Source organism: Falco biarmicus, chromosome 6 (genome assembly GCF_023638135.1).
Source record: "Falco biarmicus isolate bFalBia1 chromosome 6, bFalBia1.pri, whole genome shotgun sequence".
In the NCBI taxonomy this organism is placed as follows: domain Eukaryota; kingdom Metazoa; phylum Chordata; class Aves; order Falconiformes; family Falconidae; genus Falco; species Falco biarmicus.
The window spans coordinates 16049847-16074141 of NC_079293.1; the positions used below are offsets into that span (position 1 = coordinate 16049847).

At 39.1% G+C, this 24295-nt stretch overlaps 2 protein-coding genes and 1 long non-coding RNA gene across 9 annotated transcripts in view; 1 reads left to right on the forward strand and 2 right to left on the reverse strand.

Annotated features, from left to right (window-relative positions):
* EYS (eyes shut homolog) overlaps nt 1-12665 on the forward strand; it is an 872029-nt gene extending 859364 nt beyond the window's left edge. The window contains exon 48 of the mRNA XM_056343434.1: nt 9741-12665. Within this exon, the coding sequence (XP_056199409.1) occupies nt 9741-10939 (1199 nt within the window). The 3' untranslated portion in view covers nt 10940-12665. The remainder of the gene's footprint in view (nt 1-9740) is intronic.
* On the reverse strand, nt 356-9747 carry LOC130151319 (uncharacterized). The gene is made up of 2 exons (XR_008822546.1): nt 6167-9747; nt 356-5867 (listed from the first exon to the last, which is right to left on the reverse strand). It is a non-coding gene; the product is annotated as an uncharacterized LOC130151319 (long non-coding RNA).
* Nucleotides 12666-14138: 1473 nt separating the features above from the next.
* Nucleotides 14139-24295, reverse strand: part of PHF3 (PHD finger protein 3) — a 57506-nt gene continuing 47349 nt past the window's right edge. For all 7 annotated transcript variants that reach the window (XM_056343435.1, XM_056343439.1, XM_056343437.1 and 4 more), the window contains 6 exons: nt 23779-23911; nt 23080-23275; nt 21309-21456; nt 19850-19939; nt 18417-18612; nt 14139-17193 (listed from right to left, as the gene is read on the reverse strand). In XM_056343435.1, coding sequence (XP_056199410.1) covers nt 15011-17193; nt 18417-18612; nt 19850-19939; nt 21309-21456; nt 23080-23275; nt 23779-23911 — 2946 coding nt within the window. In that variant the 3' untranslated portion in view covers nt 14139-15010. The remainder of the gene's footprint in view (nt 17194-18416; nt 18613-19849; nt 19940-21308; nt 21457-23079; nt 23276-23778; nt 23912-24295) is intronic.

Here is a 24295-nt window from a genome sequence, read left to right on the forward strand (position 1 = left end):
TTTCATTGAAATGATTCAGGCATTCAGTCTCTGTAATTTATTGTGCATGGTGGCTGGGTTTTGGACTCTGAATAATCAAGTTCATAAGAAAAAACATAACACAATTTTGGATTAGTCCAAAGCTAGCAAATATTTAGTGAAGTGGCTCAGGAAACCGTTGTCCCCTGAAAAGTAACTGTAGCCAGCTTTTCAACAGCCATTTACTGATACTGCTCTCGGTTTCAGTGCAGCTACACTAGGATTCACAGTCTGAGGTTTTGGCCTCAGTGTTACAAAATGACCGAAAATAAAGCAATATAAAAATGGATGAAACAAGTTAAGTGAAAGTGAACAGACTATGAGAGAGCTGATGAGGTTCATCAGAAGTTTACATTTTTATTATATAATGCTGAAAAGCTTGCTGGTGCAGCATGCAAAACGTACAAGTTCTGCATTTGCCAGATGTGCAGAGTGAAAAACAAATCTCAATAAAATATTTCTACTATTTATAAAAGTACTTTAAACTTTACTAATTTAACATTCCTAAAACTTCATGGCAAGAGAACATCATTTGCCAAACAGTGTAAATACATTTAAATTAATCTTTAAGGTGTAAATGTTTTGTAATTACTTTGTTGACATACTTAATCTTTATATTTCATTTATGTGGTGTGTTGCACATTTTTAAGCAGAAGCATTACATACCATTCATAACGTGATCTCAGAGCAGATTTTCCACTTGTGTTATGTAGTATGTTATGCAAAAATGGGCCTTTGTGTGACAAAAACCACTTAACTCTGTATCATGTATTTTTACATTCCTTTGTTCAAAGCCTAAAGCTTTGAGACATTTCAATAAACATACTCAGCCACACATTTGTGTAACACACACGTGCCTAATTTACCACCTCCTTATTCTGTATACAGATGGTTTAGCAGGCTGCTAGTTGGTAAGACTGATAATACGTTGTACGCTACTGGTAACTCCCGTTTGCCCTCTTCTAATGACAACCACACAGAGAAGCAGCTTCAAAGAAAAAATATATGGAACATCTGTAATACAAATACATCTATTTGCAAAGAACTCTGTCTTCTACAATGAATCTTTTATAATTCTATCACTTACAGGCCAAATTCTGAGATTCTCAGTGAATAGTTCTCTCCTGTATAAACTAAAGCATTACATGGACTGTGAAGAATAGAAGGAAAAAAAAAAGTCTCAAAAAAATAGCCAGAGGTCATAGAAGCAGCTAACATATAAAAAAATAAACATCTCTTTGAAAGAAACAAAGAGAGTGCTAAATCTATGTAACTTGGGCCAGAAGTGCTTTAGCAAGTACATGCCCTTGTTGTATTGACATTTATGAATGTTTAGTTCTCACAGGAAGGAATAGTTTTTACATCACTTCCTAGAATCATATCAATTTCATTTCAAAATAAAACCCATCTTCTATAGAGTAATTTAATTTCTTTACAAGTTTCCTACTTCTATTTGTACTGTCTTGAAGTTTTGAAAGATTTAGGAAAAGCTAATCATCTGGCTCTTTATATTTGCCTTCATATAATCCTGTCAAATCCAGACAGAATTAGACCGATGAAAGTCTCAGGAGTATTCTTAGCAGCCAGCAGATGTGAAAGAGCTTTCTGTTGGGGATTAGTTTAGAAAGCACTTTACATAAAGCCTTTTCTTCTACACAGTTATGTAAGATTTAATAAATAGATTGCCAAAATCACAGGATCTTTCTTCTAAAATTCCTTTTTAATAGGAAATAATTAGAACAATTTTTTCCCTCACTAGGCAATGCTGTTCTTTTAAAAGCAATGAGCTCTGACTATGCACCTAATTTAGCAATGACACTGAGTGGCACAGTTATACAATTGTCTTGGCTTGTCATCTATGTAAACACTACACTGGGACTTCCCCTTCAGAGGCATGCCCCTGCTAAATAATCCTCCCATCATTAAAAAAAAAAACCAAAACTTTAGTAGGTGAAGAAAGAAACATGAGACTTCTGTTGAAACATTTCCTTCTTGCCTTGTTCTTTTCAAAGAACGTTACATGCCCTTCTAGAAAGGGTGGGGAGGTGGCTGGTCACCTTACTCGAAAGCTGGTATGCTGGGTCCAGGCTCTACTGCTCTGACAATTTGATGGCTTCAGTACACACATATAAACACCTGGCAAACTGGCATAAAATGGAAAACATCCTATGAATCTTTATCTGTTAGCAGAATTTCCTATAATTCTGTCAGGCATCTGTTTTCTTGCTTGTCTGCTGTCTGGTAGTATTGATTTCTGTGGGCCCTAAGAAAATAATTTCCAAATTGCCAAAATTTCTGTGGCTAGCTATATTAATAATAAGTTGGGGGGAAAAAACCAAGAAGCCCTGTTATACATATTTTAGTTTGAAAACTTGCAGACAAGAGTGACAAGAGGACATATTTCCCCCTCCTAGATTACTTTTACGCCAATGAGGTAAAAATGTGGGAGATGCAGACAGTTGTGTATACTGCTTTTGAGCAAGGTCTCTGCAAACAATACAGCATTCTTGTGGAGTTCAGCAGTGTTGCTGGAAGGCCAGACTACTTCACATTTTCCCAAGTGCAGTGTATCCTATTTCTACCAATGAAAGTGTGAGAGCCCCACTGAATTAACAACCTTTAATTCAGGGTTTGCTGAATGCTAATCAACTCCTTGAACAATGTATAATTCAGTCCATTTACGCAGCAACCACTCTATATACTTGAAGGCCTCGGCACTCTGGGTAAAAGGCAGTAAGGAGCGTTACTTTTTCATTGAGTCATAGCATTACTGAAGCTTTACATTTGTTCATGAAGGTGGAATATGCTGCAGACTGTCTGCACTATTCCAGAGTTCAGGTTAGGGTGATGGAAAGGTTTGCTCCCTGATGAGATGAGAAAGAATAGCTATGCTGGGTGACTAAGAAGGAAGTCAGGTTAATAAACAGAATTGGATGACTCACACTCAATTTAATACTCAACATTTGCACCACCAGTGTTCTGTCTCCCTTTAACCAGATCATGTTACCTACCTGGTCTGAAAACCCTCGAAACTATTAACTCTTTGTGTTTAAGGCATTTCAGTTTAAAAACCTGAAGCATGAAAATAAGAGGTAGCCAGTATGGGGGCGTGATGTCTGCATGGTTTTCTGAGATGTTGTTTATGGTGAAAACTGAATCATGGAATTGGGCTAAAATCTTTTGGAAATAGTCAGAATGTCTAGAATACCCACAAGGGAGGACTGCTGTTTTCCTAACCAGAAACAAACCGATTATCCACCCACTTTTAGAACAGAAACTTAGAGTGGTTAAGTCTTCTCTCTTGGCAGCCATGTTTCCTTAACTGACAGGGACATAATTTCTGCTTTGTTACTGGTTGTGGGATCATTTGTATGGACAAAATTAGCAGCATAGGAAGCAGAAATGCCAGTTGTCTGTGTGACAGAACAGACATGTTGCATATGAAATGTTGTTGCTACCTGTTTGCCACTGGCAAGCAAACCAAAACTGAGGCTGCCAAACTGAGGCTGCTCAAGGAAGGTGGCTCATTCTAGCTGCCCAAATATGCCAGGGTGACAGTGGTGACTAAAGGAAAACAGAAGTTTCTTCACTGAGGAAAGCAGCACTTCTGAAAGGTGAGGGTGAATGGTCTAACCTACAAATAGATAATCGCCCACCCCTTCTAGATGCATGAGCATCACTCTGGATGGATGGTTGTTCTGGATCCCAGCTATGCCCTTCGGCTCTGGGATGCTGCTCCAAATGGAAGCTGCAATCTACCTACTGCCACAGTGATTTTTTACATAGTTTGAGAGATTTACAGGCTTGGCTTGATACCTGTTCTCAGTCTTGCATCAGCTGTGAGATGCAGCTCCATACATAGAGTAGAATCTTTCTGTAATAACCCATAAAAGCATATCCATGGGTAGCTCCTGTAAGTGTGCGTTAAGGGCACTGGCTATGGTCATCATTAGATAAAGTTAAAGCAGCTGTAATGAGCTGCTATAACCTGTCAAGTGACGGATACCTAACTGTGTGCGTGCACCCAGACCACAGCAAAAACAGTCAAGGTTAACAAACCCCTAAAAACAAGGAAGGCAACAAGAGAAATAGATTAAGCTGAGAACAACGAATTTCAACCATGCCAACATATTATTGGCTAGCAGAGGCTGCAGAAGGGTGGGAATAAGGCTCATCTCTCTGTCTTTCTTTCCCTTGTTGTACCAATTTATAGCCCTCCCTCTTCTGCTTCGCTGTCTCTCCTTGGCCTTGGGCCTTATTCTGGCTCCCGGAAATGCCAGGACACAGCTGTGAAGGACAGCTACTGGTCAGTTAGGTTCCCTCTCACATGGAGACCACAGTGCACCACCTTCCTTGGCCCCAGAGTACAGCCGTTCAGCTGGAGGCTGACATGGCTATTTCAACCCCTAGTAGACAAGAAAAGTTCTGCTCCTGGAAGAATACATAAAGGGTCACAGCGTAAGAGGACATGATTGTGTCCATGGAAAATGATACAGGATAGCATGGTGAAAGCAAAACTGTGAAGAGGATGATGAAAAAAGGAAGAATGAAAGCAATGTGAACAGAGTTCAGCAAGGCAGGAAAGAGCAGTGAGCGAAGATACATCTGGAGCTGTGATAGTTACAGGATGTATCGTACCAACATGAGGTAATAATACTGTGGGAGACAAAGGCACTTAATGATGGTGGCTTAAAGAGGTCAACTTAAGAGTGAAGATGAGCACATACTGAAACCAAGCAACAGCAAGAGTTTTCATTAACTGGGAATGATTCCTGTGAATGTTACTGCTTATGTGAATATAAGGTTGAAATGTTCACTCCATCACGGAGATGGTGCCAATGATCAATAAATGTTTCTGAAAAAGAAGGTGGAAGGAGAGGGGGGGAAATGCTACTCGATACCACAGTAATAGAAACCAACATTGTGGACGCCTTGAGCTAGGGGACTGGTAAAAGCAACAGAAGGCATAGACTGAAGCCAGCAAACATAGATCCAGAGATGCCATCTCAGGGCTCTGAAACGGCTGAAGGAACTGAGACTACAGATGTTCTGTAACCAGGAAACCGCTGCCTACAGCTCTTGAAAACACCTACTCTGCAGAAGCCGCTGAAGCACTGCACTCTCAAAGTCTCTGTCCCCAGCATAGCATAGAGGCTTCTGCTTAGTAACGCTGGATGAGAAAAAGGACAAGCAGCAGGTATCTTATGTGTCTTCGTAAGGGAACCCAGACCTTCAGAGGTCCAGGAATTAATCGGTGAATCCTGAGCAGACAGGGAGCCGTCAAGAGACTTGCATCTCTGTACCGCTAGGGACGTGACAATGGCCTTAAAAACGTGAAAGCCACTAACTAGCAGACTGCATCCACTGTTTCCATAGTTACTTAACAGGATGTTCTGGAAGCTCCTTTGGCCTTAAACACTAGTGGGAAATCCTTCTTATTGTTAATTTGCAGTGAAGCGTAGGACTAAATTCAGGTAGTCTAACAGATAATAAAGGCTTTGCATACACACGGACCACAAGGGTAGGCTTTGAGTCACCGTGGGGAGGAAACCCTGAAAGAGAAATGTTACAAATAACATCCAAAATACCCTCCCTGCACGTGGTCTGTCAGCCTAAGATCCTCTGACATTGTCTTCGGTGCTCCTAGGAAATATGTTGGCATTAGGCAGATTAGATAGTGAAGGCGGTAACTGCAGAGATCTTTGCCCAACACAGCCGTGTAAATTTAACACTATCACATTTGTTACACATGGGAATGCTTCTGGCACAAATCTCAAAATACTGTAGCATTCCTAGCGCGCATTTCCAACTGTACAGCGTTTTGACACGTTGCAATGTGGATGTATTTCCTGTGGTAGCATAAAAACATGGTGACATGATACTGGTTAAGCATGATTCCCTCTCAAAGACAGGGATATACAGACGCACCTGCATGTCTAGATAAAGGCTGAACATGCAAGAGCATTGTCACCATTTGGGAGAATCTAAAATTTGACTGTGTGACTGTAACCAATTTGCTTACAGACTTACACATCTATTCAGAGTAGCAACAAGCTGAAAATGTGATGCACTCAGAATTTATCATAAAGTCATCTAAGCAGGTATCATAGATACTCTAGATCTCACAGAAGTAGCTGGATGTACTTACAGGAGACTTCTCATAAACTCCCAGTTTTAGGGAGTGTTCTGACTGCTCAGGACACAGAGTTGACTTGGCTCTGAAAATGCTGACATTTGACATGGGAATAGGTGAGACTTGTGGACATAAGGGAAACCTGAAAATTAAAGTGATGAAGAAAAACTGGTAACTGTTTTGAGTGCTGGCTTCTACTATGGAATAGAGACCACCCTGAGGTGGAGCAACTTTGACCTTCAGCAATTTGGTGAAACACCTGAACTAGGGTTTGCAAGTGAAAGTGCTATTTTAACTCCAGAACAATTCCTTCCTTAAGGCAACACCTGCTACAAAATCCCCTTCCCCTAAGATGACAAGGAAACTATCTCTGAGCATTCGGGCTAAAAAAAAAACCAAACCAACACCCAAACAAACAAAAAAACCCTCCACCTCTCTATTTTATTGAAACAGGGGATATGACAGGGGCAGGAAGATGCATCAGAACAGAACTGAATGCTGTAACCACTGAAGATGATGTTGAACACCCAGGTTCTTGACATGTTGCAGTTTCAAGCCACAGCTAAGCTATGTAAGACTCAACCTTACTCATACGGATTGCCTCACAGTTCCTTGCACACCATCCAACAGGTTGGGCAAAAGAATGACTGCCAGTACCTACCTCAGGAGTCTCTCTATTTTTGTGATACTACTGATGGGGAGAAACAGTCCGTATTAGATGAGATGCTAAACTAAAAAGCTGGAAGCAAAGTTGTGTGTCCTGTGTGTAGGTCACATTTTCTACAAAGTAGGGACTAGCTATGAAGACTAGTCCTGGAAAAACTGAGGATGTCATCTCCTTCACACGTAACAAAACGAAACTTCCTCAGAAAGGTCTTTGGCCCCGGTTAGGGACATATGGGACAGGTTTGAGTAATGCTCATACTGAAACAGTGGAAACCACCTTGCTTCATCATCTCCCATACCAAGACCTGTTGAGAGGAGAAATTCAGTGCTAAGAATGCTCTTTGCTTACAATGGTGATACAGTTCCTATGATGGCGTAGGCCTGCACAGGCTTCAGCTGTGCGGCTTGTCCCTCACAGACAGGGCAGATTGAGGTCCTTTGTTGAAAATATCACTGGTTGCTAAAGTGAAGAGGAACAAAGACAAGCCCATAATTTGCCTTCACTCTCAGAGGAATTTTCATGGACACACAGCACTTTACATTAGTCCTAAAATGTTTTCAGCCAGTTGCCCCTGAGCAGTACCTATGGCATGAGAATCTTCATGGAGAAACACTGAGCCGAACCCTGGGATCAACATCCACATCATAAAATGTATCTCAACACTCTGCTGTTCTTGCAAAGACTAAAATGGCAAGTTATCTGTGAAAAGAGGGTCTAACCAAGGGAGTAAGAAAATGCCTTGAGAGCCTCAGGTAGAGGTGAAACTAGAAAGTGCTGGTCTTGTTCAAACTAGCAGAAAAGGAAGTTACTCCAATTTGAAGAGAAGACAAGCATAGATTTGTGCTAGAATGTGATCCAGAGTGCTCAGCCATAACCCCTCTTCACACCGTAGACACCAGGTGCAGTAACACAGATTTGCTCTTATACTAAGACTAAATACAACTACAAAACTGACTGCAAGTACATTAGCAACAGGCATCATTAGGCTTGAGTCAGAAGCACTATGCCTAATTGCTGAACCTGTGTCATCGTTTGCCTAGACATCACTGAAGCACTACTGTCTAATGTCATCTCAGACAGATCACTGTCAAATGTGCAAAGCTACCAAAAAACTTGCAGGCCAGCAAGTCTCGGAGAACTTCCAGCTTCTCCAGCTCTTGGTTACAAGACAGATGAGGAAGCAACCCTGGTCAGATGTTTTCCTTCGTCCTAGACAGCAAAGAGTGAGTGCTCATGTCCTTATCCAAGTCTGTAAGTCTGGGTAGGAGAGGGGATTGAACACTGCCAAAGAGGTTGTTCAGAAACTTTTTCTGATGTTCCTTTCTTACCCTGGGACTGAGATCCTGATAAAAGAAATAGACAAGCAGGTTACGTACATTGCTCAAACAAACAAGCCAGATGACTGCATTCAAACTAAGCGCGGAAGAATTAAGCAAACTGAAAGCCACATCACTGAACAAGCGAAACCATGAGTGAAGAAAAAATGTAGAAACAAAGTACTCAAAAAGAACGCTAAACAACGCAGGGAAGTAAAACAAATCATCAGAACTGGAACTAGCGAGCTAGAAGGAAGTCCTCTGCCATCACTGGACCAGAGCTGAAAGAAGGAAGAGCCTGCTCATTCTTCCCATGGGTGTCTGCGGCAGGGAAGGCGAGGCACAAAGCATGTGGCTCTACAGCCACTAATACAACTGAAACATCTCCACCCTGCCTCAAAGGTAATCTGAACTATTGCTGGAAAGACAGCTATAATTTGAGTAATTTTCACAAGCCTCCAGGAAATTAAGCCATTCATTTTTAACTTCGCTAAAGGCAATGCAACTACAGGGTTAGAAATACTCAAAAAGTAAACCCCTGGGTAAGCAAACTTCATCATTCTACAAACAGGTCCACCCTTAAGAACGCTGAATCTTTAAGGAAATTGTACTTTCCAGATTTAAAAGTATTTCTTCATTAGTAAAATACTACATGAAACTTAAGGTTTATGGTAACTATTAAGAGAAAGCTTACATTCAAATTTAACAAGCATGTTTAATTGGTATTTCTAAAAAAAACCTCAACCTGACGCCTACTATTTCCAAAAGCAATATAAAAGTTGCAAACTTAAGTTGCCTGCAAACAGGCAAACAACAAAAATGTTTGAAAATGTCACTCTCATTTGCAGACTTGTCTGCTGTCCTCTTCCACCTCCCTGTGACCTACCCTTAATAGCCTCTATCTGTGCCCTTACATACCTTTCCTTCCAGTTCCCATGTCCTAAACCTTTCCCAGTTTTTCTTCTTCATGTTTTAAAGTATAGATCCAAGTGGTACTCTCTCTCCTTTCGTATGGCCTGCAAGGCCAGAAACACTGGTAGTACAAGAAAAGGTATCTCCCTCCTAATAGCTTCTGTCACAGACGCCTCCAGAAGAACAAGTCAATAAAAAGCTTATCTGTTCCTACAGCTGTCAGATTATTAAACCCAAAACATCCCCGTTACAAAAAGCAGCTCAGGGAACGCAGAGCATCTGTGGTGCAGACAAACCTTCAGTGCATTAAGCTGACAAATCCATCAAGCCTTTATTCAGCAATGGAAACTGAGAATATTCTGGCATTTGTAACATGGCCAAAACTGTGTTCTTTTTTGCAACATCAACCCACATTCCCTGGATGCCAAAGCACTCCTGTTTCCTTCTACCTTACATTTACCTAGTAACTGAAGCAAACGTGAGCTGTTTGCAATAATAATAAAAAAAAAAAATGGCCATGAGAAGCTCATCATGGAACATTTCACTTTGTGATTTAGATACGATGGTACAAGGCTACTGAAAGTAATTTACTGAATTGGGGAAGCACAAGCATGGAAGCATCAGGATGATGAGTATGCTGTTCTTCGGTGTGCTGCCTCTAAAAACTGAAACTGTTTTGTACTGTTTTTTACAGGTGACTTTCTATGTATATCATTAATAAATGGATTTCTACAGTTACGTTACAATCTTGGAGACAAGACAGTCATCCTACAGACCTCTCAGAAGGTCCATGTAAACGGAAATACGTGGCATTCACTCAAAGCAGGAAGAGTTGGTAATGAAGCCTACCTGGACCTGGATGGCATCAACATGACTCAAAAAGCTAGTCCTGGAATGAACGCGCTCGACACGCACACAGATTTTTTTGTTGGAGGGGTGTCCTCCTTAAACCTTGTGAATTCAATGGCAGTAGAAAATGAACCCACCAGTTTCACTGGTTGTATACGAGAAATTGTTATAAACAACAGGGAACTGAAGCTTACCGTGACTGATGCCAAAGGCGGAGCCAACATTGGTGACTGTGACGGAACAGTTTGTGGGTACACAGTGTGCAAAAATAACGGAACGTGTCAACTTGAAAATTCAGGCTTTTCTTGTTCTTGCCCACAGGACTGGATAGGGAGGACATGTGAACAATCTATTCACTGTTCACAAAACAGATGTGGGTCTCAAGCTCTCTGTATTCCTCAACCTACTTTATTTTCATATATCTGTGTATGCGCGCTAGGCTGGTCAGGTAAGTACTGCGATAGCAAAATCAAATTTTTCATAGCAAAGTTCATTGGAAGCTCCTACATCAAATACACAGATCCTTATTATGGAAAAAGAGACCTCCAGCATAGCCGCATTTCTTTAAATTTCACTACCAATCAAACTGAAGGTTTAATAGTATGGATGGGAAAAGGTGAAGATGAAGATAATGATTTCCTTGCCATTGGTCTTGCCAATGGAAGATTAAAAGTTGTGATTAATCTTGGAGAAAGAATCTCTGTTCCTCTAATTCATAGCAAGTACTCCACCTGTTGTGATGAAAGATGGCACTTTGTTACTGTAGTTCAAAACCAAACTTGTATTAAAGTCTATCTTGATGAGGAGCTAATCCTTTTTGAAGATATTGATCCACACAGAAAATACACTGCTTTAAACTACGGTGGCATTTGTTATTTTGGTGGGTTTGAAATTGGCAGGAAAGTCAATACAGTCACTACAGGGCTTTTTCAGAAGGAATTCATTGGCAAAATTAAAGATGTTGTGCTCTTCCAAGATTCTACAAAGATTCAGCTAATGAAAGCAGAAGGGTATAATGTTTACAATGGAAATTCTGGAAATTAATTGAAAAACTGTTTAAGACTTTCAAAGTGATAAACTTCCTTTTCCTCCTGTTTATTCGGTTAGCTGTTAGTGCAAGACTCAGAAACCAACAGAAGAAAGCACTTAAAAAAATTGTCCCTACTTCCTTTTTCTTTTTTTTAAATGTGGAGTATTAATAGTATATATTAAATGTGATCAGATGTTTTACTCAAAGTACTAACACATATTCTTCAGTATTTACTTTAAAATAATGGGAAAGTCTGCAGTTCTTTCTTTTCTTGTGCTGTAAATAGTTTTGTAGACAAACCGGTAGTAATTAGCTTATAAAGCCAACCATCATTCCAGTATTGTCTGGAATTGTCTCACTTTATGAGAACAGACAACTTACCTGTTTTTCCAAAACTCTTGAAATTAGAATGCAGTTTCTCTTACAGTTTTGTAATATTAACATCAAGTGTGCAAACTGAAATGGGGGGGAGGGGGGGATGTATACTTGGGGCAAAAAGTACATGTTTATCATAATGAGATTTTTTTTTAAATTTAACAGCTGTGATCACTTAAGTGCACAAAGACTCTATTCTTGTAATGAAGCTGTTCTCCCTCCCTTCCGAGTTTCTATCCATTGTGTATACATCTGTGTAAAAAGGGCAAAACTTGAGCCTGTCTTGATGCTAAAACACTAAAGAACGACTTTAAGAGCAGAAGAGAGACTTCACTTAATTATTGAACAGATATAAAATATACCCGCTGTTTCTCTCCAGCAGAGATCTCCCCTATCTGACCACACGAAAACTTTATTTTAACCATTCGCATCTGGAATGTGGAAATGTGGCAGTCAGCCTACAAATAACTTCTATTCCTAACAACTTAAAAACTAGAAAGTCTAAGAACTGCTTTGTTTTAGCTATACTTTTCTGGCTTGCATGCCCCTGCATGAGATTTTGAAATTTCACTAGACAAAGTTTTTGGCCACAGTGTAAATTGAATTCCCATGCCTAGAGTTTCAATTAATTTATAAATACAGCTTTTCATATAAATGCAAGTATTCCTTCTGAAAAAGCTTAGTTATATTCTACTTCAGTGAGCAATAAAAACAAATCAAGTTCTATTTTACTGTGCTTAAATTATTTATGATGGTATCTAGATTTCTCATTTGACTGCTGGTTTACTGTATAACTAAACTACTTAAATAAAAATAGTAGCGATTGATTCCTGTCTTTTCTTTTTTTGCTTTACTATTGCTCAAAAGCACATAATAAACCATCATGTCTCCGAATACAAGTCTTCAGTGGGTACCTATCAGAAATAAGTAACTGTTTTGATTTTTTTTGGTCTTTCCATAAAGCAGCTACAAAGCAGAAACAGTAAGCACAGTAAAAACAGGTGACGCACATTTGTTTCCACAGAACCATAATCAGGATGTAGCAACAAACGCACTGCCAAGGCAGTTACAGATGACTTGAAGATAACTAAGGGATGGGTGGGTGACGGAACTACCCCAAGACGTTTCAATAAGCATCTGCAAACATCTTGGTATGGCTCTTTCTATCCTCTTCAGCTGCTCTGAGCCCTCAAGCAATGAGCCTGACGCAACAGAGCTTCTTCCCCTCTTCCCAACAGGCAGCTCACAAAGCCTGTTTGGTATGTGAGCTGGCCCCAGATTCTTCTCCTCTTCCAGTTTCTCTTAGGAGGGCCTTTTATGGCCATGTGATGCTGGGGAAGGGAGAGTATTTAGGGTTTATCCTGTTCTCTCTGGGGCTCCTGGTGTACTGCCAGTCCTCATCAGTGCACACCGCTTTTTGTGGTCTGAGTGGTGATGCAGTGTAGAACAAGTAACAAATAATCAAGAGTGCTTCCAGCTGACACGAGCGTTGGAAGGAGAGTGACTGAAGGCAATGGAGAAGACAAAATCCTTTATTCCTGTAGTAGTGGGATTTATTCCCATTACACTAACTCAGATTCTAGGACCAAATCCTGGAAATTGTTGCTGCTTGTTAATTTAAACTCTGAACAAAACCCTCCCTCAATTTTTTTGCTATTTTACTGCAGCTCTCTTCAGGTTCTACATACACGAGGCAGGTAGTAAAGCACTTGGCAAACCTGGAAAATGTTTACATATTCTTTCCAAACAAATTCTTTCTGGTAGTTCTAGCAGAAAGCATTCCCGTCCCTTCCGTACAGACAGCAGTAATTTTCACTGTTCCCAGTTCATTTTTAAAGCACAAATGGATGCAAATGTGATAGACATATCACCAGTGCACCAGGAGCAGGCTACTTTTGAACTCTTTTTGAAGTCAAAAGAAACTCTTCACAAACAGAGCTGCCCACTTAAAACTTACGCCAAAAACCAGAACAATGCTTTGGTGCACTTCTGTGTCTAAAGAACTCTGATGTCAATATTTAAACACCACAACACATGCATAATACTATCAGATATATTCAATGGCACTACTGCTATACAGACCATGGAATCAATCTGGAAAGGACTAATTTAATCATGTCATGTTATCATGCTATAAAAGTTGTTCGAAGTTCAAATACTGCTTCCCGTTACTAGCAGACCACGGGGGTTTTCCTTTATGAATCTTCTCAATTATAAGTCTAAGAAACATTACATAAAAGTCCACCACCCCCTTTATCCGGTGTAAGATTTTTAATTTTAGTCAATTTGACTATAAAGCTAACCGCAAGGTATCCATATGAAATTTTACCTTAAAATATATTCATAATTAAAACAATTAGTGTGCTGTTAAAACTGGAAAGAACTTTCTGGAAAGAAGAGACTCTTCTATAGCAAAGTGCAAAATCCTACCTACCTCAGCACATAAGGTCATGTTCTCAAAGTGAAAAACAAAATACTGAAAAAACCAGAATAAACCCAAGGTTTTCTTTATATGGTGGAATATTTATGTTGTTGCTGACAGACTCAACAAAATAACCTGTGTATTTTAAGCAGTATAAGAGCAGGAGATTTTAGTTTGTTTTCAGGTTTGCTTTTTTTTTTGGCTTTTTGTTTTGCATCACTGGACGGTAGTCACTACAAAGTATCAATGTAATAGAAGTCCCAAGGGTACAAACACACTTCTGCCCTTCTCCCCACTTGTGCCCCTCAAAACTCAAAACAACCAAGCCATGAAGTGTACAAGAGATGTGCATTCCGTGACTGTCTGCTATATCCATTTAGCCTACAGTGTCACACCTATGAAATCAAACACACACAGTATGTGAGAAAGTTTTATCATTTTAGAATCAAAATATCCCTTAAAATATTTACATTTTACAGTAAAAAGGATAGCAAAACACAAAGTAATGTACAAGCTTAGGTATTCAAGTTTTTGAAGCATGGAAAGTGGTGGGAGAAATGAATTTACTACTACAAATAATATTTTCAAGAATTTAGGTTAAAAAGGCTTTCTTATTAAAATAAGTGCAGCTTAAAGCAGTAACATTCGAGCAGCTCAGCCTTCCAATTTCTGGTCACAAACTGCTTCAGATGCTTTAAGAAATACTTGAAAAACTAATGAAATACACTTGAATTATTTTATTGTACTACTGAATAATTTAAAAAAAAAAAAACTCTTCACACCACTGAGCATACTATATTTTGTTGTAATGCATGTGGATTCTGAGGCTTTGCTACAGTCTTTAAAAACAGTGCAATTTAAAAAGAAGGTTATTGTATGAAATTCACCTTTAAAATTATCAGAGCATCTTAAAACAGAAGAGAGCACAAATTACCAAAGGCAGCAACTATATTGCAGACTTGACTAAAGCCAACTTCATCAGCTAAGAAAATTTCTAAGCCTTTATTGCATATTAATAAAAGAAATCTGTAAAATTTTGAATATACAGCAATGTAAAATTTTTAAAAATATTAAATTCCTACTTCTAGCGAGAGTTGGTATAATGAAAAAAAGGATGAGTATCGGTACGTCAAGTGGTACCAAAACACAGACTTGTTTCTGCAAAACACCAACACTGAATAAAAAAGATGGCACAATCCTAGCAGGCTTTTGTTTTTTTATACAAAGTTTTACGACATTACTCTAACAGTTTATTTAAATAGGATTTTAAAAGACTGCCTGCATCTTTTTACCTTTTGCTTTTAGTTCTGTCACTGTGGTCCCTATGTCTCTCTCTGCTCTTTTCACTTTCTCGTTCTCTATGCTTCTCTTTGCTTTTCTCCTTCTCCTTATCTTTTTCATGAGCCTGTTCTTCACTTTTAGGCTTCTCTGTCTTTTTATCTGGATTTCTAGTCTCTCTGGGGCTTTTTCCATCAGCAGCCCTATCACTGTGTGGAGATCGCAATCTCTCTTTGTCTCTTTGTCCTTCCTCTCTACTCTTCCTCTCTCTCTCTTTTTCCTGGTTTCTGTCTCTGCGTCTATTTCTTTCAGAATCTTGCTCCCAGTATTTTTCATTGTTCCACTCTTTTTCATGTCTGTCTTTCTTTTGGTGGTGGGATTCACTGTAAAATCTTTGTCTATGTTGATCATTTTTTCCTCTACTGAACCCTCTCTCCAAATGCTGTTCTTGTCTGCCCCAAGGATCGCTGTGACGTCTTTCTGGTCTCCTACTGTCTTTACTCTGAAAAAAGTTTTCTGGCCCCAGAAATCTTGATTGTTTGTGAGCCACTGGTAGCCCTTGTGCAATGGGTCCAGCATAGTGTGGTGGCTGACCTGATAAATGAGCTACTGGTGGCCATGGCATCATTGGATTTTGAGGAAAGCCAAAGCCAGGAGGAGGAAGAAGTGGAGGTGGTAAATGAGGTGGAAATCCAAACATAGGGTTGTTTTGGGGAGGGAAGTTATGAGGTGCAGGAGCCTGAAACTGAAATCCAGGTGGATTAGATTTAGGATGCTGAAAATTCTGCTGTGGAGGTCTAACAGATGAGAAGCTGCCACTTGTAATAGGGCTTGGGACTTTGGAAATAAATTCAGAACGAGAAGAGTTTTCGGTTTCAAAATGAGATGAGGTTGCTGCTGGTCCTCTTCTAAATGAGTTCACCGTTTCGATGTTTTGCATCACTACATCTTCCTGTGACCGTGTGGTATCTTCCGCTTGTGATGCAACCGCGTTATCTGCTTTTGTTGCAGTTGAACTGTACTGTGTCTCATTGGTTTGCACATCACTTTGATACAGGGTTAAGCCCACTTCTCCAGAAGACTGTTTATTCTCTGGTTCCATTTGATCACTTCCTGAAGCATTCTGTCGGTCCTCATTTCTGCTAGCATCTCCTTCCTTGTTTTCTGAAGCATTAGTCTGCTGGCTTCGTCCGGCTGCCTGTCGTGGGTCTCTCTTAAGATTAATAAAGGGCGGTGATTTAGCGGTATTGGCAGTGGTACCTTCACCAGAGCCTACACTAACGCTGTTCTCATTGGGTTTTTTCCCTGCATTTGATGAGGAAGAAGGAAAGCTGGAATTTGTGGTCCTTCTAACTTCCTGTGTAATGTTATCCTTGTCAGGTAACTGCCTCTTTGTATCATTTTCTTTACTTTCTTCAGTTTCTTTATTCTGTGACTGAGCAGATAAATTTGCTAAAAATGCTTCTGTGGAGACATCTGGAGGTTTTCCCTTCAGACTCAGCCCTACCAAAGATCCAGCACTTCTTGCAGAACTTGAAGTCCCTACAGCTGCTGCATCCACAGTTCCAGTAGCATTTGTGGACTCTTGTAGATTATCCAAACCAGTCTTTGCTTCAGTAACTTCAGCAGTTACATCAGCAACATCCATGTTTTCTTCTTTTAACGTTGCCTGTTCATTTAATAATGGTATGTCTTCACTGGGATTTGCTTCTGACCTGGTGTGCTCATACACCTGCCCTGTTGTACCCAACAGGCTTTGAAGAATATCATCCACTGGCAATGGTTTATTTGCTAGCTCCAGAGTGGAAGGCTGATTCTCCCACCCAACCAGGACACCAGGAAGAAATCTGAGAGGCTTTGGTGGTTCATGTTTGGTACTTTCCACCAATGGTTCAATAACTGCTGGAGCATCTTCTACATTAGATTGCTGAGGTTTATTTCTCTGCTTGTGTAGCACAGTCGTGAAGGAATTAAAAAAATCATTTTCCTCTTCTTCTTCTAGTGCCAACTCATGATGAGAGATTTCAGGTTTGTTTGGCTTGCTCTTCTTCTCTGGTGGCAAGTTACTGAATGTACTTTCAGAAGCTTCATCCACAAAACTACTAGCAACGCTTGCAACAGCAGTAATCTGCCTCTTCATTTTCTGGCGAATTATCAATCCCAGTAATAAATTCGGTCGATGTATTTCAATCCCTGTACAAAATTGTAACAGCAATTTATCATCTCCTTATGTTTTGGTTAAGGCAGTAATTTTAATAAAAATAACCCACATACTCTTACAATATATTACAGAAACTATTCGTTTTAGGATATTTGAAAAGTCCATCATTAACCACAACAAACAAAATAATCAAAAATGTATCTCCAACAATTTTTTTTACTTCATACCCTGCAAATTAAAACTGCTTTAAGTACTGTATCACCCACTACAACTTCCAAACGCAGAATATGAGACAGTTATATAGGACATCTATTCACATAAGAAGCAGCACTGAAGTTAAACATCATGTTAGTCTAACACAGCTACAGTCTGGTAACAATGGTAGCAAAGCACAAGGGGGGGGGGGGGGTGGTGGTGGTAAAAAAAGAGTAAACAGCACACTTGCAACCACAAAAATCTCCTCATCAATTTGTGTTAGACATACTTCTTCAAAGATTTACCAAGAGTGACTTTCCAAAATGCTTCCCTCATTCCAGGAAGGCACTGTGTTTCAAAGTATACTATTAGCTATCGCTTCACTATGTATTTTGTTCCATATAATTTATGTTCTTGCAAAAAAAGTTACGAGTTGTAGCTCACCCTCTCTTTGTTTCAGCCCTGCTAATCTCAAACGAAGAAATCATCCACAAATTTTTATAACCAAAATAAGCTGATGCAAAATAACTCATGTGTAAGCAGAATAACTAAGAGCCATTTCGGGACCTTTTCTTCTTTGCCCATGTGGGGGTTTTTTAACCTTCCATGAGTTTTTTTTTTTTACTTTTTTTTTTTTAAAGGAAGTTTGGAACACTTGAGCAAGAAGGAATTAGTGCATTTCAAATAATGAACAATACTATTTTAAAGCTACAGTATCAATTTTGAACTTACTACGACTACTATCATAGCTCACTTGGATCACTTAATTTACTGAGATTGTAATCTACAAAGCCCCCTGGGGTTAGAGGAAGAATGTAGTAAACATGATACAAAATTACACACAGTAACTTTTTTGGTCAATACTTTATAAAGTATCAGAATAATCTTACAGTGGGAAATTAACATCTTTTCAAGGAAGCGAACAATACTCTGGAAAACTCCTGACATGTTCAAACAGAATGGCTGCCATCTTTAAATTTAATTATCTCTTGTATTTCTGCTGTTAACTTCTTTAAGTGGTGTTATGACAATAATGTTCCACATTCCAAGCCGTACTTACCAGGCCCATCAAAAGGCACAAGATGATGTGGGACTTTATCTGAGGAACCTAAAGGGATGAGGTACAAATCTTTCACCTGCTTCATGTTATTGGCAGCTACACCGTAACGTTTTCTACTGCTGAAATAGGCGAACAACAATGCATAGGATATCTGATCCTCTTCAGTTACTGGGGTAAAGCGAACTACACAGATCTCCTGTTTACAAAAAGAGAAAGAGATGGGCAGGTATTATTTTTCTATGAAATTTTGATTTAGTGACTGTTCTCTATTTAAAAGCACAGTTCAGAGGAGAAAAAGCCTCCCCAAGGCGGCAGAGAACAACAGAGCAGGCAAAAAGAGCAGAAACAGGGCCAAAAATAATTAAGGAAAACCAGAGAAAAACAAATAAAAAGCATTTCATATAAAAATATAAATTACAGTGCATGACAAAATCACCAACATTTTATCAGCCAGCTAAACAAGTTTTAGGAAAGCATGCCAGCTTCCAAGTAACTATTCCCTTCCCGACACTTAACATTACTAGAAAGTTTTATTTTGCAGCCTATTCTGTCTGAGATATCCATTAATACTAGGGGAAGACTAAGTACTCAGATCGCAGAACCATGGCCAAAGCCCAGCTCAGGAGTCAATGCTGGAATGATGCTGTTTAATGGCTTAACTAATGACCTAGAGTACGGGAAAGGAGACCCCCTGCAGAACTGAGATGGCACCTAATCAGGGGCAGTGGTCAACATGCTGAAGGGCTGGCTGCCACTCAGAGGGACATCAGCAGGTTGAAAAAACGGGCTGACCTTTGTGAAGGGAAGCAAAGGCAAATACAAAATCATGCACCTGGAGACGGAGTCACCCCATGCGCCAGGACGGGCTGGGGGACTGAGTGGCTGGAAAGTAGCTTGGCATAATAGGGCACGGGGGGCCTGGTGGACAAGCTGAATATGGAACAGCAATGCATCTGACTGCATGCTGGGTGTCAGAACTGAAGCAGCCAGCATGCCAAGGGAAATGATTATTCCTGTCTATCCAGCACTTGAGTCAGCATCTGGAGAACACTATGTAACTCTGAGCTCCCCAGCGCAAGGGCGACCTGCATAGGACCACCGAGACGGTTTTGCGTACCCTAACAGTACCAGAATGAAAGGGTAACACTTAAAACATGTGGTGTCCAAACATTCATTATGAATTACTGCCTCAAAGGAATACAAGTATTCTCAAACTGCAAATGACCGGTTAAGGTTAGATAGTAAGAAAATAAATGCCAACAAGCTGCCATCCATCACATTCAATGTAACTGTGAGTCATCCTTAAAGTGTCACGTATTTTGCAGATGTTCCAAAGGAAAGAGGGAAAAAAAAAAAAAAAAAAAAAAAAAAAGATCTTTAGGGTGACTAAGATGTATGTTAAACAGCAAGCCTTCAATATGTAAACCTCTTACCTTGGTCCCTGAAGCTTTGATTTTTTCTACATACTCCCAGACAGTGTGAGGAGATATCCTGCCACCTACTTGAATACTATCAGGCAAATCCTATGAGAAAGGACAACAGAAATCTGAATCCAACATAAAAATTGTGGTACATCCTTCATCCAGTACCTCTTTCACATACTCACAACATACTTAGTTATTTCAGTTCTTAAATTACAGTAGAAACAAATTAACTTAAATTTTGGATATTTAAATTCAGATTTTCAGTGCCAAGTCTATGATCTGTACTAAATCAGGTATCATCCAATACTGTTCATCTATACTTCCCCAAAATTATTTATTTCAGTAACATTAACTGCAAACATAACTGTACTGTGCTCTGGAAACACTCAAGTTTTATCTGTTACATCAAACTGCTATGAGAGCCCCACACCTATTATATAATGAACTTTCAATATCTTAATCATGAGGGGAAAAAATAACCTACACAGGCGTTTATATATAGACATAAATTTGTTCTTGGATACTATTGAGTTCTCTATTGACAAGCAACAAAACAGACTTGCAGAATCCTTTAGGAACACGTAAGGAAAACTAGTTTTTGGAAATAAAGCAGAAATGGTGCATGCCCTGCACTTCACTGAAGATTTACAGCAAAGACAATCACATTAAGAGAAGACCCGAGTCCTTTTAATTAGAAAGCTGATGCATTCTGTGTCACTGGCAAGAAGCAGCACTGAGCTTTATGAGCTCTCTGGTTTTTATTTTATGACACAAAGACAACTATTATAAGCAGTTGCATCCTCTTCCTACCTCTCAGACACTAAAGAGAACACTACATAATCTATTTATTTTTTAAGGGCAATTTAGTCTTACAATGGAAGGTTAGGACCAGAATTGCCACCAGATAGGCAAAAAAATAAACCCTGTTTTGCAAGTTTCTGCTGTAGAAGATGAGAAGACTTCTCACACCATCAACAGAAGCCACCAGTAGACACTTCTCTTCCAAAAACAAAAATTCAAAACAGAGCTACAATTTTCTCACTACTAATTTAGAAAATGGATGTCACCAAGGTGGTTATTTCAGTAACAAATTTTGTCCTATTTTTTCCCTGCTGCTTTATACTACAGAAGATGCTCCATAATAAACAAAAAAGAGTTCAACCTTTATAAAACCAGCTCTGGAAATACGGCTGCTTATCCTCAAGAAACATTTTACACTGTGATGAAAGCAAAACATCTTAAAATATATCAAAGAACTTCCATCCTGATGAGCCATGGGTCCATGTGGAGAAACTGAAAAATACTCATAAAACAGATTGCCTAACCTATGTCTTCTCATAAATACTTTACTCAGTACAACGATCGTGCTTCACTACCCTTCATCATTATACTATTATTAGCATACACATTAAACAAGTTGCTGAAGTTAATAAAGGAATTGTTCATTCTTTACAGTAAATATAAATACCTCTGTTAAATACTCAAAAGAGCCAGAGACTGGATAAGCCTTAATAACAAACTTTGCCACTGAAGGCATATTGATAAAACCCTTCCAGATGAAATTCAGGCGTGCCAGAAAAAGACTTTCACATTCGACGGTACCAGGTGTTTCTGACCTAAAAAATGACAAACAGGAAAATCACTTTGTTTAGAACATGATACATCAACACAAGATACTGCAAATCATAATCTTTCTTTTACAAAAGAAATGACATGTCAAGAATTTTCTTTTTCAGTTAAGCTCAGGGTCAATGAAAAGAGATGGCCAGACAACCAAGTTTCTCATCTTCCAAGGGAGTACATACATGTTACAGGAAGGACAGTCAGATAAGCAGCACATTAGTTCACTGCTGTATCTTTTGAGAATGGAGAAGTTATTTAGTCCAAGAGTTATTAAATGCTGCTGAAGCAGACACACAAACACATATAGGTGCTGCAGACCCAGTAAGAACTTCCCCTGCCACGGGGAGGAGGGGAGAAGACAACATACTATGGGCTGGCCTATCCTCACCTGCTTTCCTAGCTCCTAGCTTTGTTGCAACACTGTCTGTCCACCACCTAAATACCTGCATCCCCCTTCCCTTCCTCCCATGCCCCACGAGCTGGCTCCTCATCTCTTCTCACCCATGCATCACTTCCACAGCTTCTCTGAGCGCCTCCTCCCAATTCCTATATCATCACCTGTACAAAAAAGTGGTTTTCCCCCCTCTTAAAAAAGGCCCCCATTTTGTCAACAAAGCAGCTGCAAAAAATAAGCAGAAAGGCTTAAATAATTTCACAGGAGAGTATTCCTCAACTTGACTGTTTCCTCATGGAAAAGGTTACAGCTGCACTTCAACATTTCCCATCATACTGCCATCAAAACACTCCCAGCACACTATTAGCAGTTTTAAATTAGCTGCCCAGTAGTACCAGGTGTGGTGCTGTTACAGTAATGCAGTAACCTAACATCTACACCTCTGTCTACACTAGAAATTACTACTTTGAATCTTCAGCCAGCTATTCAAAAAAACTAAGTCCACTGTCCTCAGTAAAGGATCACACTGCCCTGATACAGGCAGAATTTCAGCACAAACTCTGGTCAATTTTAAGTAACATTTTTCTGGAAAACCCTTCCTCTAACCAGAAAAACACAGCCTCATAAATTGCAATTCCCTCTTTAGTGGGTAGCAGACTGTGGAAGATAATGGAGAGCTGACACCAAATATGGCAAAACATCAAACAAGGTGCAGTTAAACGTAATTTCTAGAGAAGTATTGCTTTGAGATTTGAAACTAGCCTGATTTGTAATGTAAATGCTCTGTTTAGAGCGATCTCAAATTCCCTAGCTTTATATATACACATATACAAAAACACAAGCATACTCATTCAACTAAAGCACTGTACATACTACATTCCTTAATAACAAAATACATGAAATCTATATCCTGACTTATTTAATACGAACTCACGTGGCTTTTTAGACCATGCTGCACCAGAAAACATAAGGTGGTTTACTCCTCCCCAAAAGAAAATGTGGTAATTAGAAGTTCGTAATCACAACAGCATATATAGTAATATTTATATAAAAGCATAGCATCATTTACTTCAGCAGAGAACCCCATTACTAAGAGGAGGTGTACAACTTCAAGTACACAAATGGATTACTAAAATACCATTAAAAAAATAGCTTTAGTTATAATAGCTTAAAAAGATTAATGTATTTCATTTAAAAATACCGCTTCTACAGTTTATATTACTTTGGGAGAGGTGTGAATGATGATTTTGATGAGTCTTGCTTATCATCTTCCAGTAATTCTGATGCTAAAATACTTGATGTTGAAGAAAGCGCGTCTGCAATGCTCTCTGCTTCATTGTCTGACTGCTTCCGTGCAACTCCAACAGACACTTTCACTTTTTTCGCAGAAAGATCATCAGTAGGTGGAGCCATTCGGCCTGCAAAGAATGAATTGCAATTGTTTTTATTTTTTATTAAAGAAACAAAAGAAGACTTCCTCTGAAGATATGGAAAACCCAACAAAAATACTACATATTGCCACTGAAGCAGGACAGGATAAAGAAATGATACATTTTATAAGTATGTATAAAATGTATAAATTCATATAATTATACAATATTATATCTAAATACTGCCACTGTAATGGGACAGGATAAAGAAATGAGGACTCAACAACAGCACGTGCACCCATTAAAGAGATTTCTTTTTCTGTGGTCTTTTTTTTCTTTTTTAAATAGGAGACAAGTTTATGCAAATAAGCCTATCATTTTACTATTCCCTCTTTTGAAAATTATGAAGTAAAACACTGCTTCTGCATCTTTGTCAGCAAACTAGGGAAAAACACCCATTTATTTATATTCTTGAGGTATACTGAGATTTATGACTGAAAAGCATTATATAAACGTGATTTATTTAATTTTGATGCACTTTTCAAAATTACCTATGCAGATTTTGCAGTTAAGATCGAAGAGATGATTTTTATGTTGACTTGTGGTGTCTGGAGATGCAGATTCATTTACTTCTTTATCTTTTTCAGCTTCCTCTGACTTCTCAAACAACTTCATATTAGGTTCCTAAGAAAAGTCAAACACATTTCAGTTAGCCTCTTTTTCCTCTATTAATATTCCTAATATTGCTATTCATACTGCTTATTTTATGATATTATCTTCCCTTCAGACACGAAACTCTCCCTTCAGCTGCAAACCCTAAAAGGCCATCACAAAGTCCTCACCTGCATTAGAAGAACGCACTGGTATTGCCAAATACTTTGTGTAGGTAAGATATACAGTATTTCTGCTATTGCCAGAATTCATCATACAGTCATGGACACAATGTGGAAAAACTACAAACACCAGCCCCAGAAGCGAAAGTCAGTAAAAATAAAAGTGAACTCAAAAGAGACTTAACTTATAATTATAGATCTGAACAAGAAAATCACAAACAAACCACTTTACAAT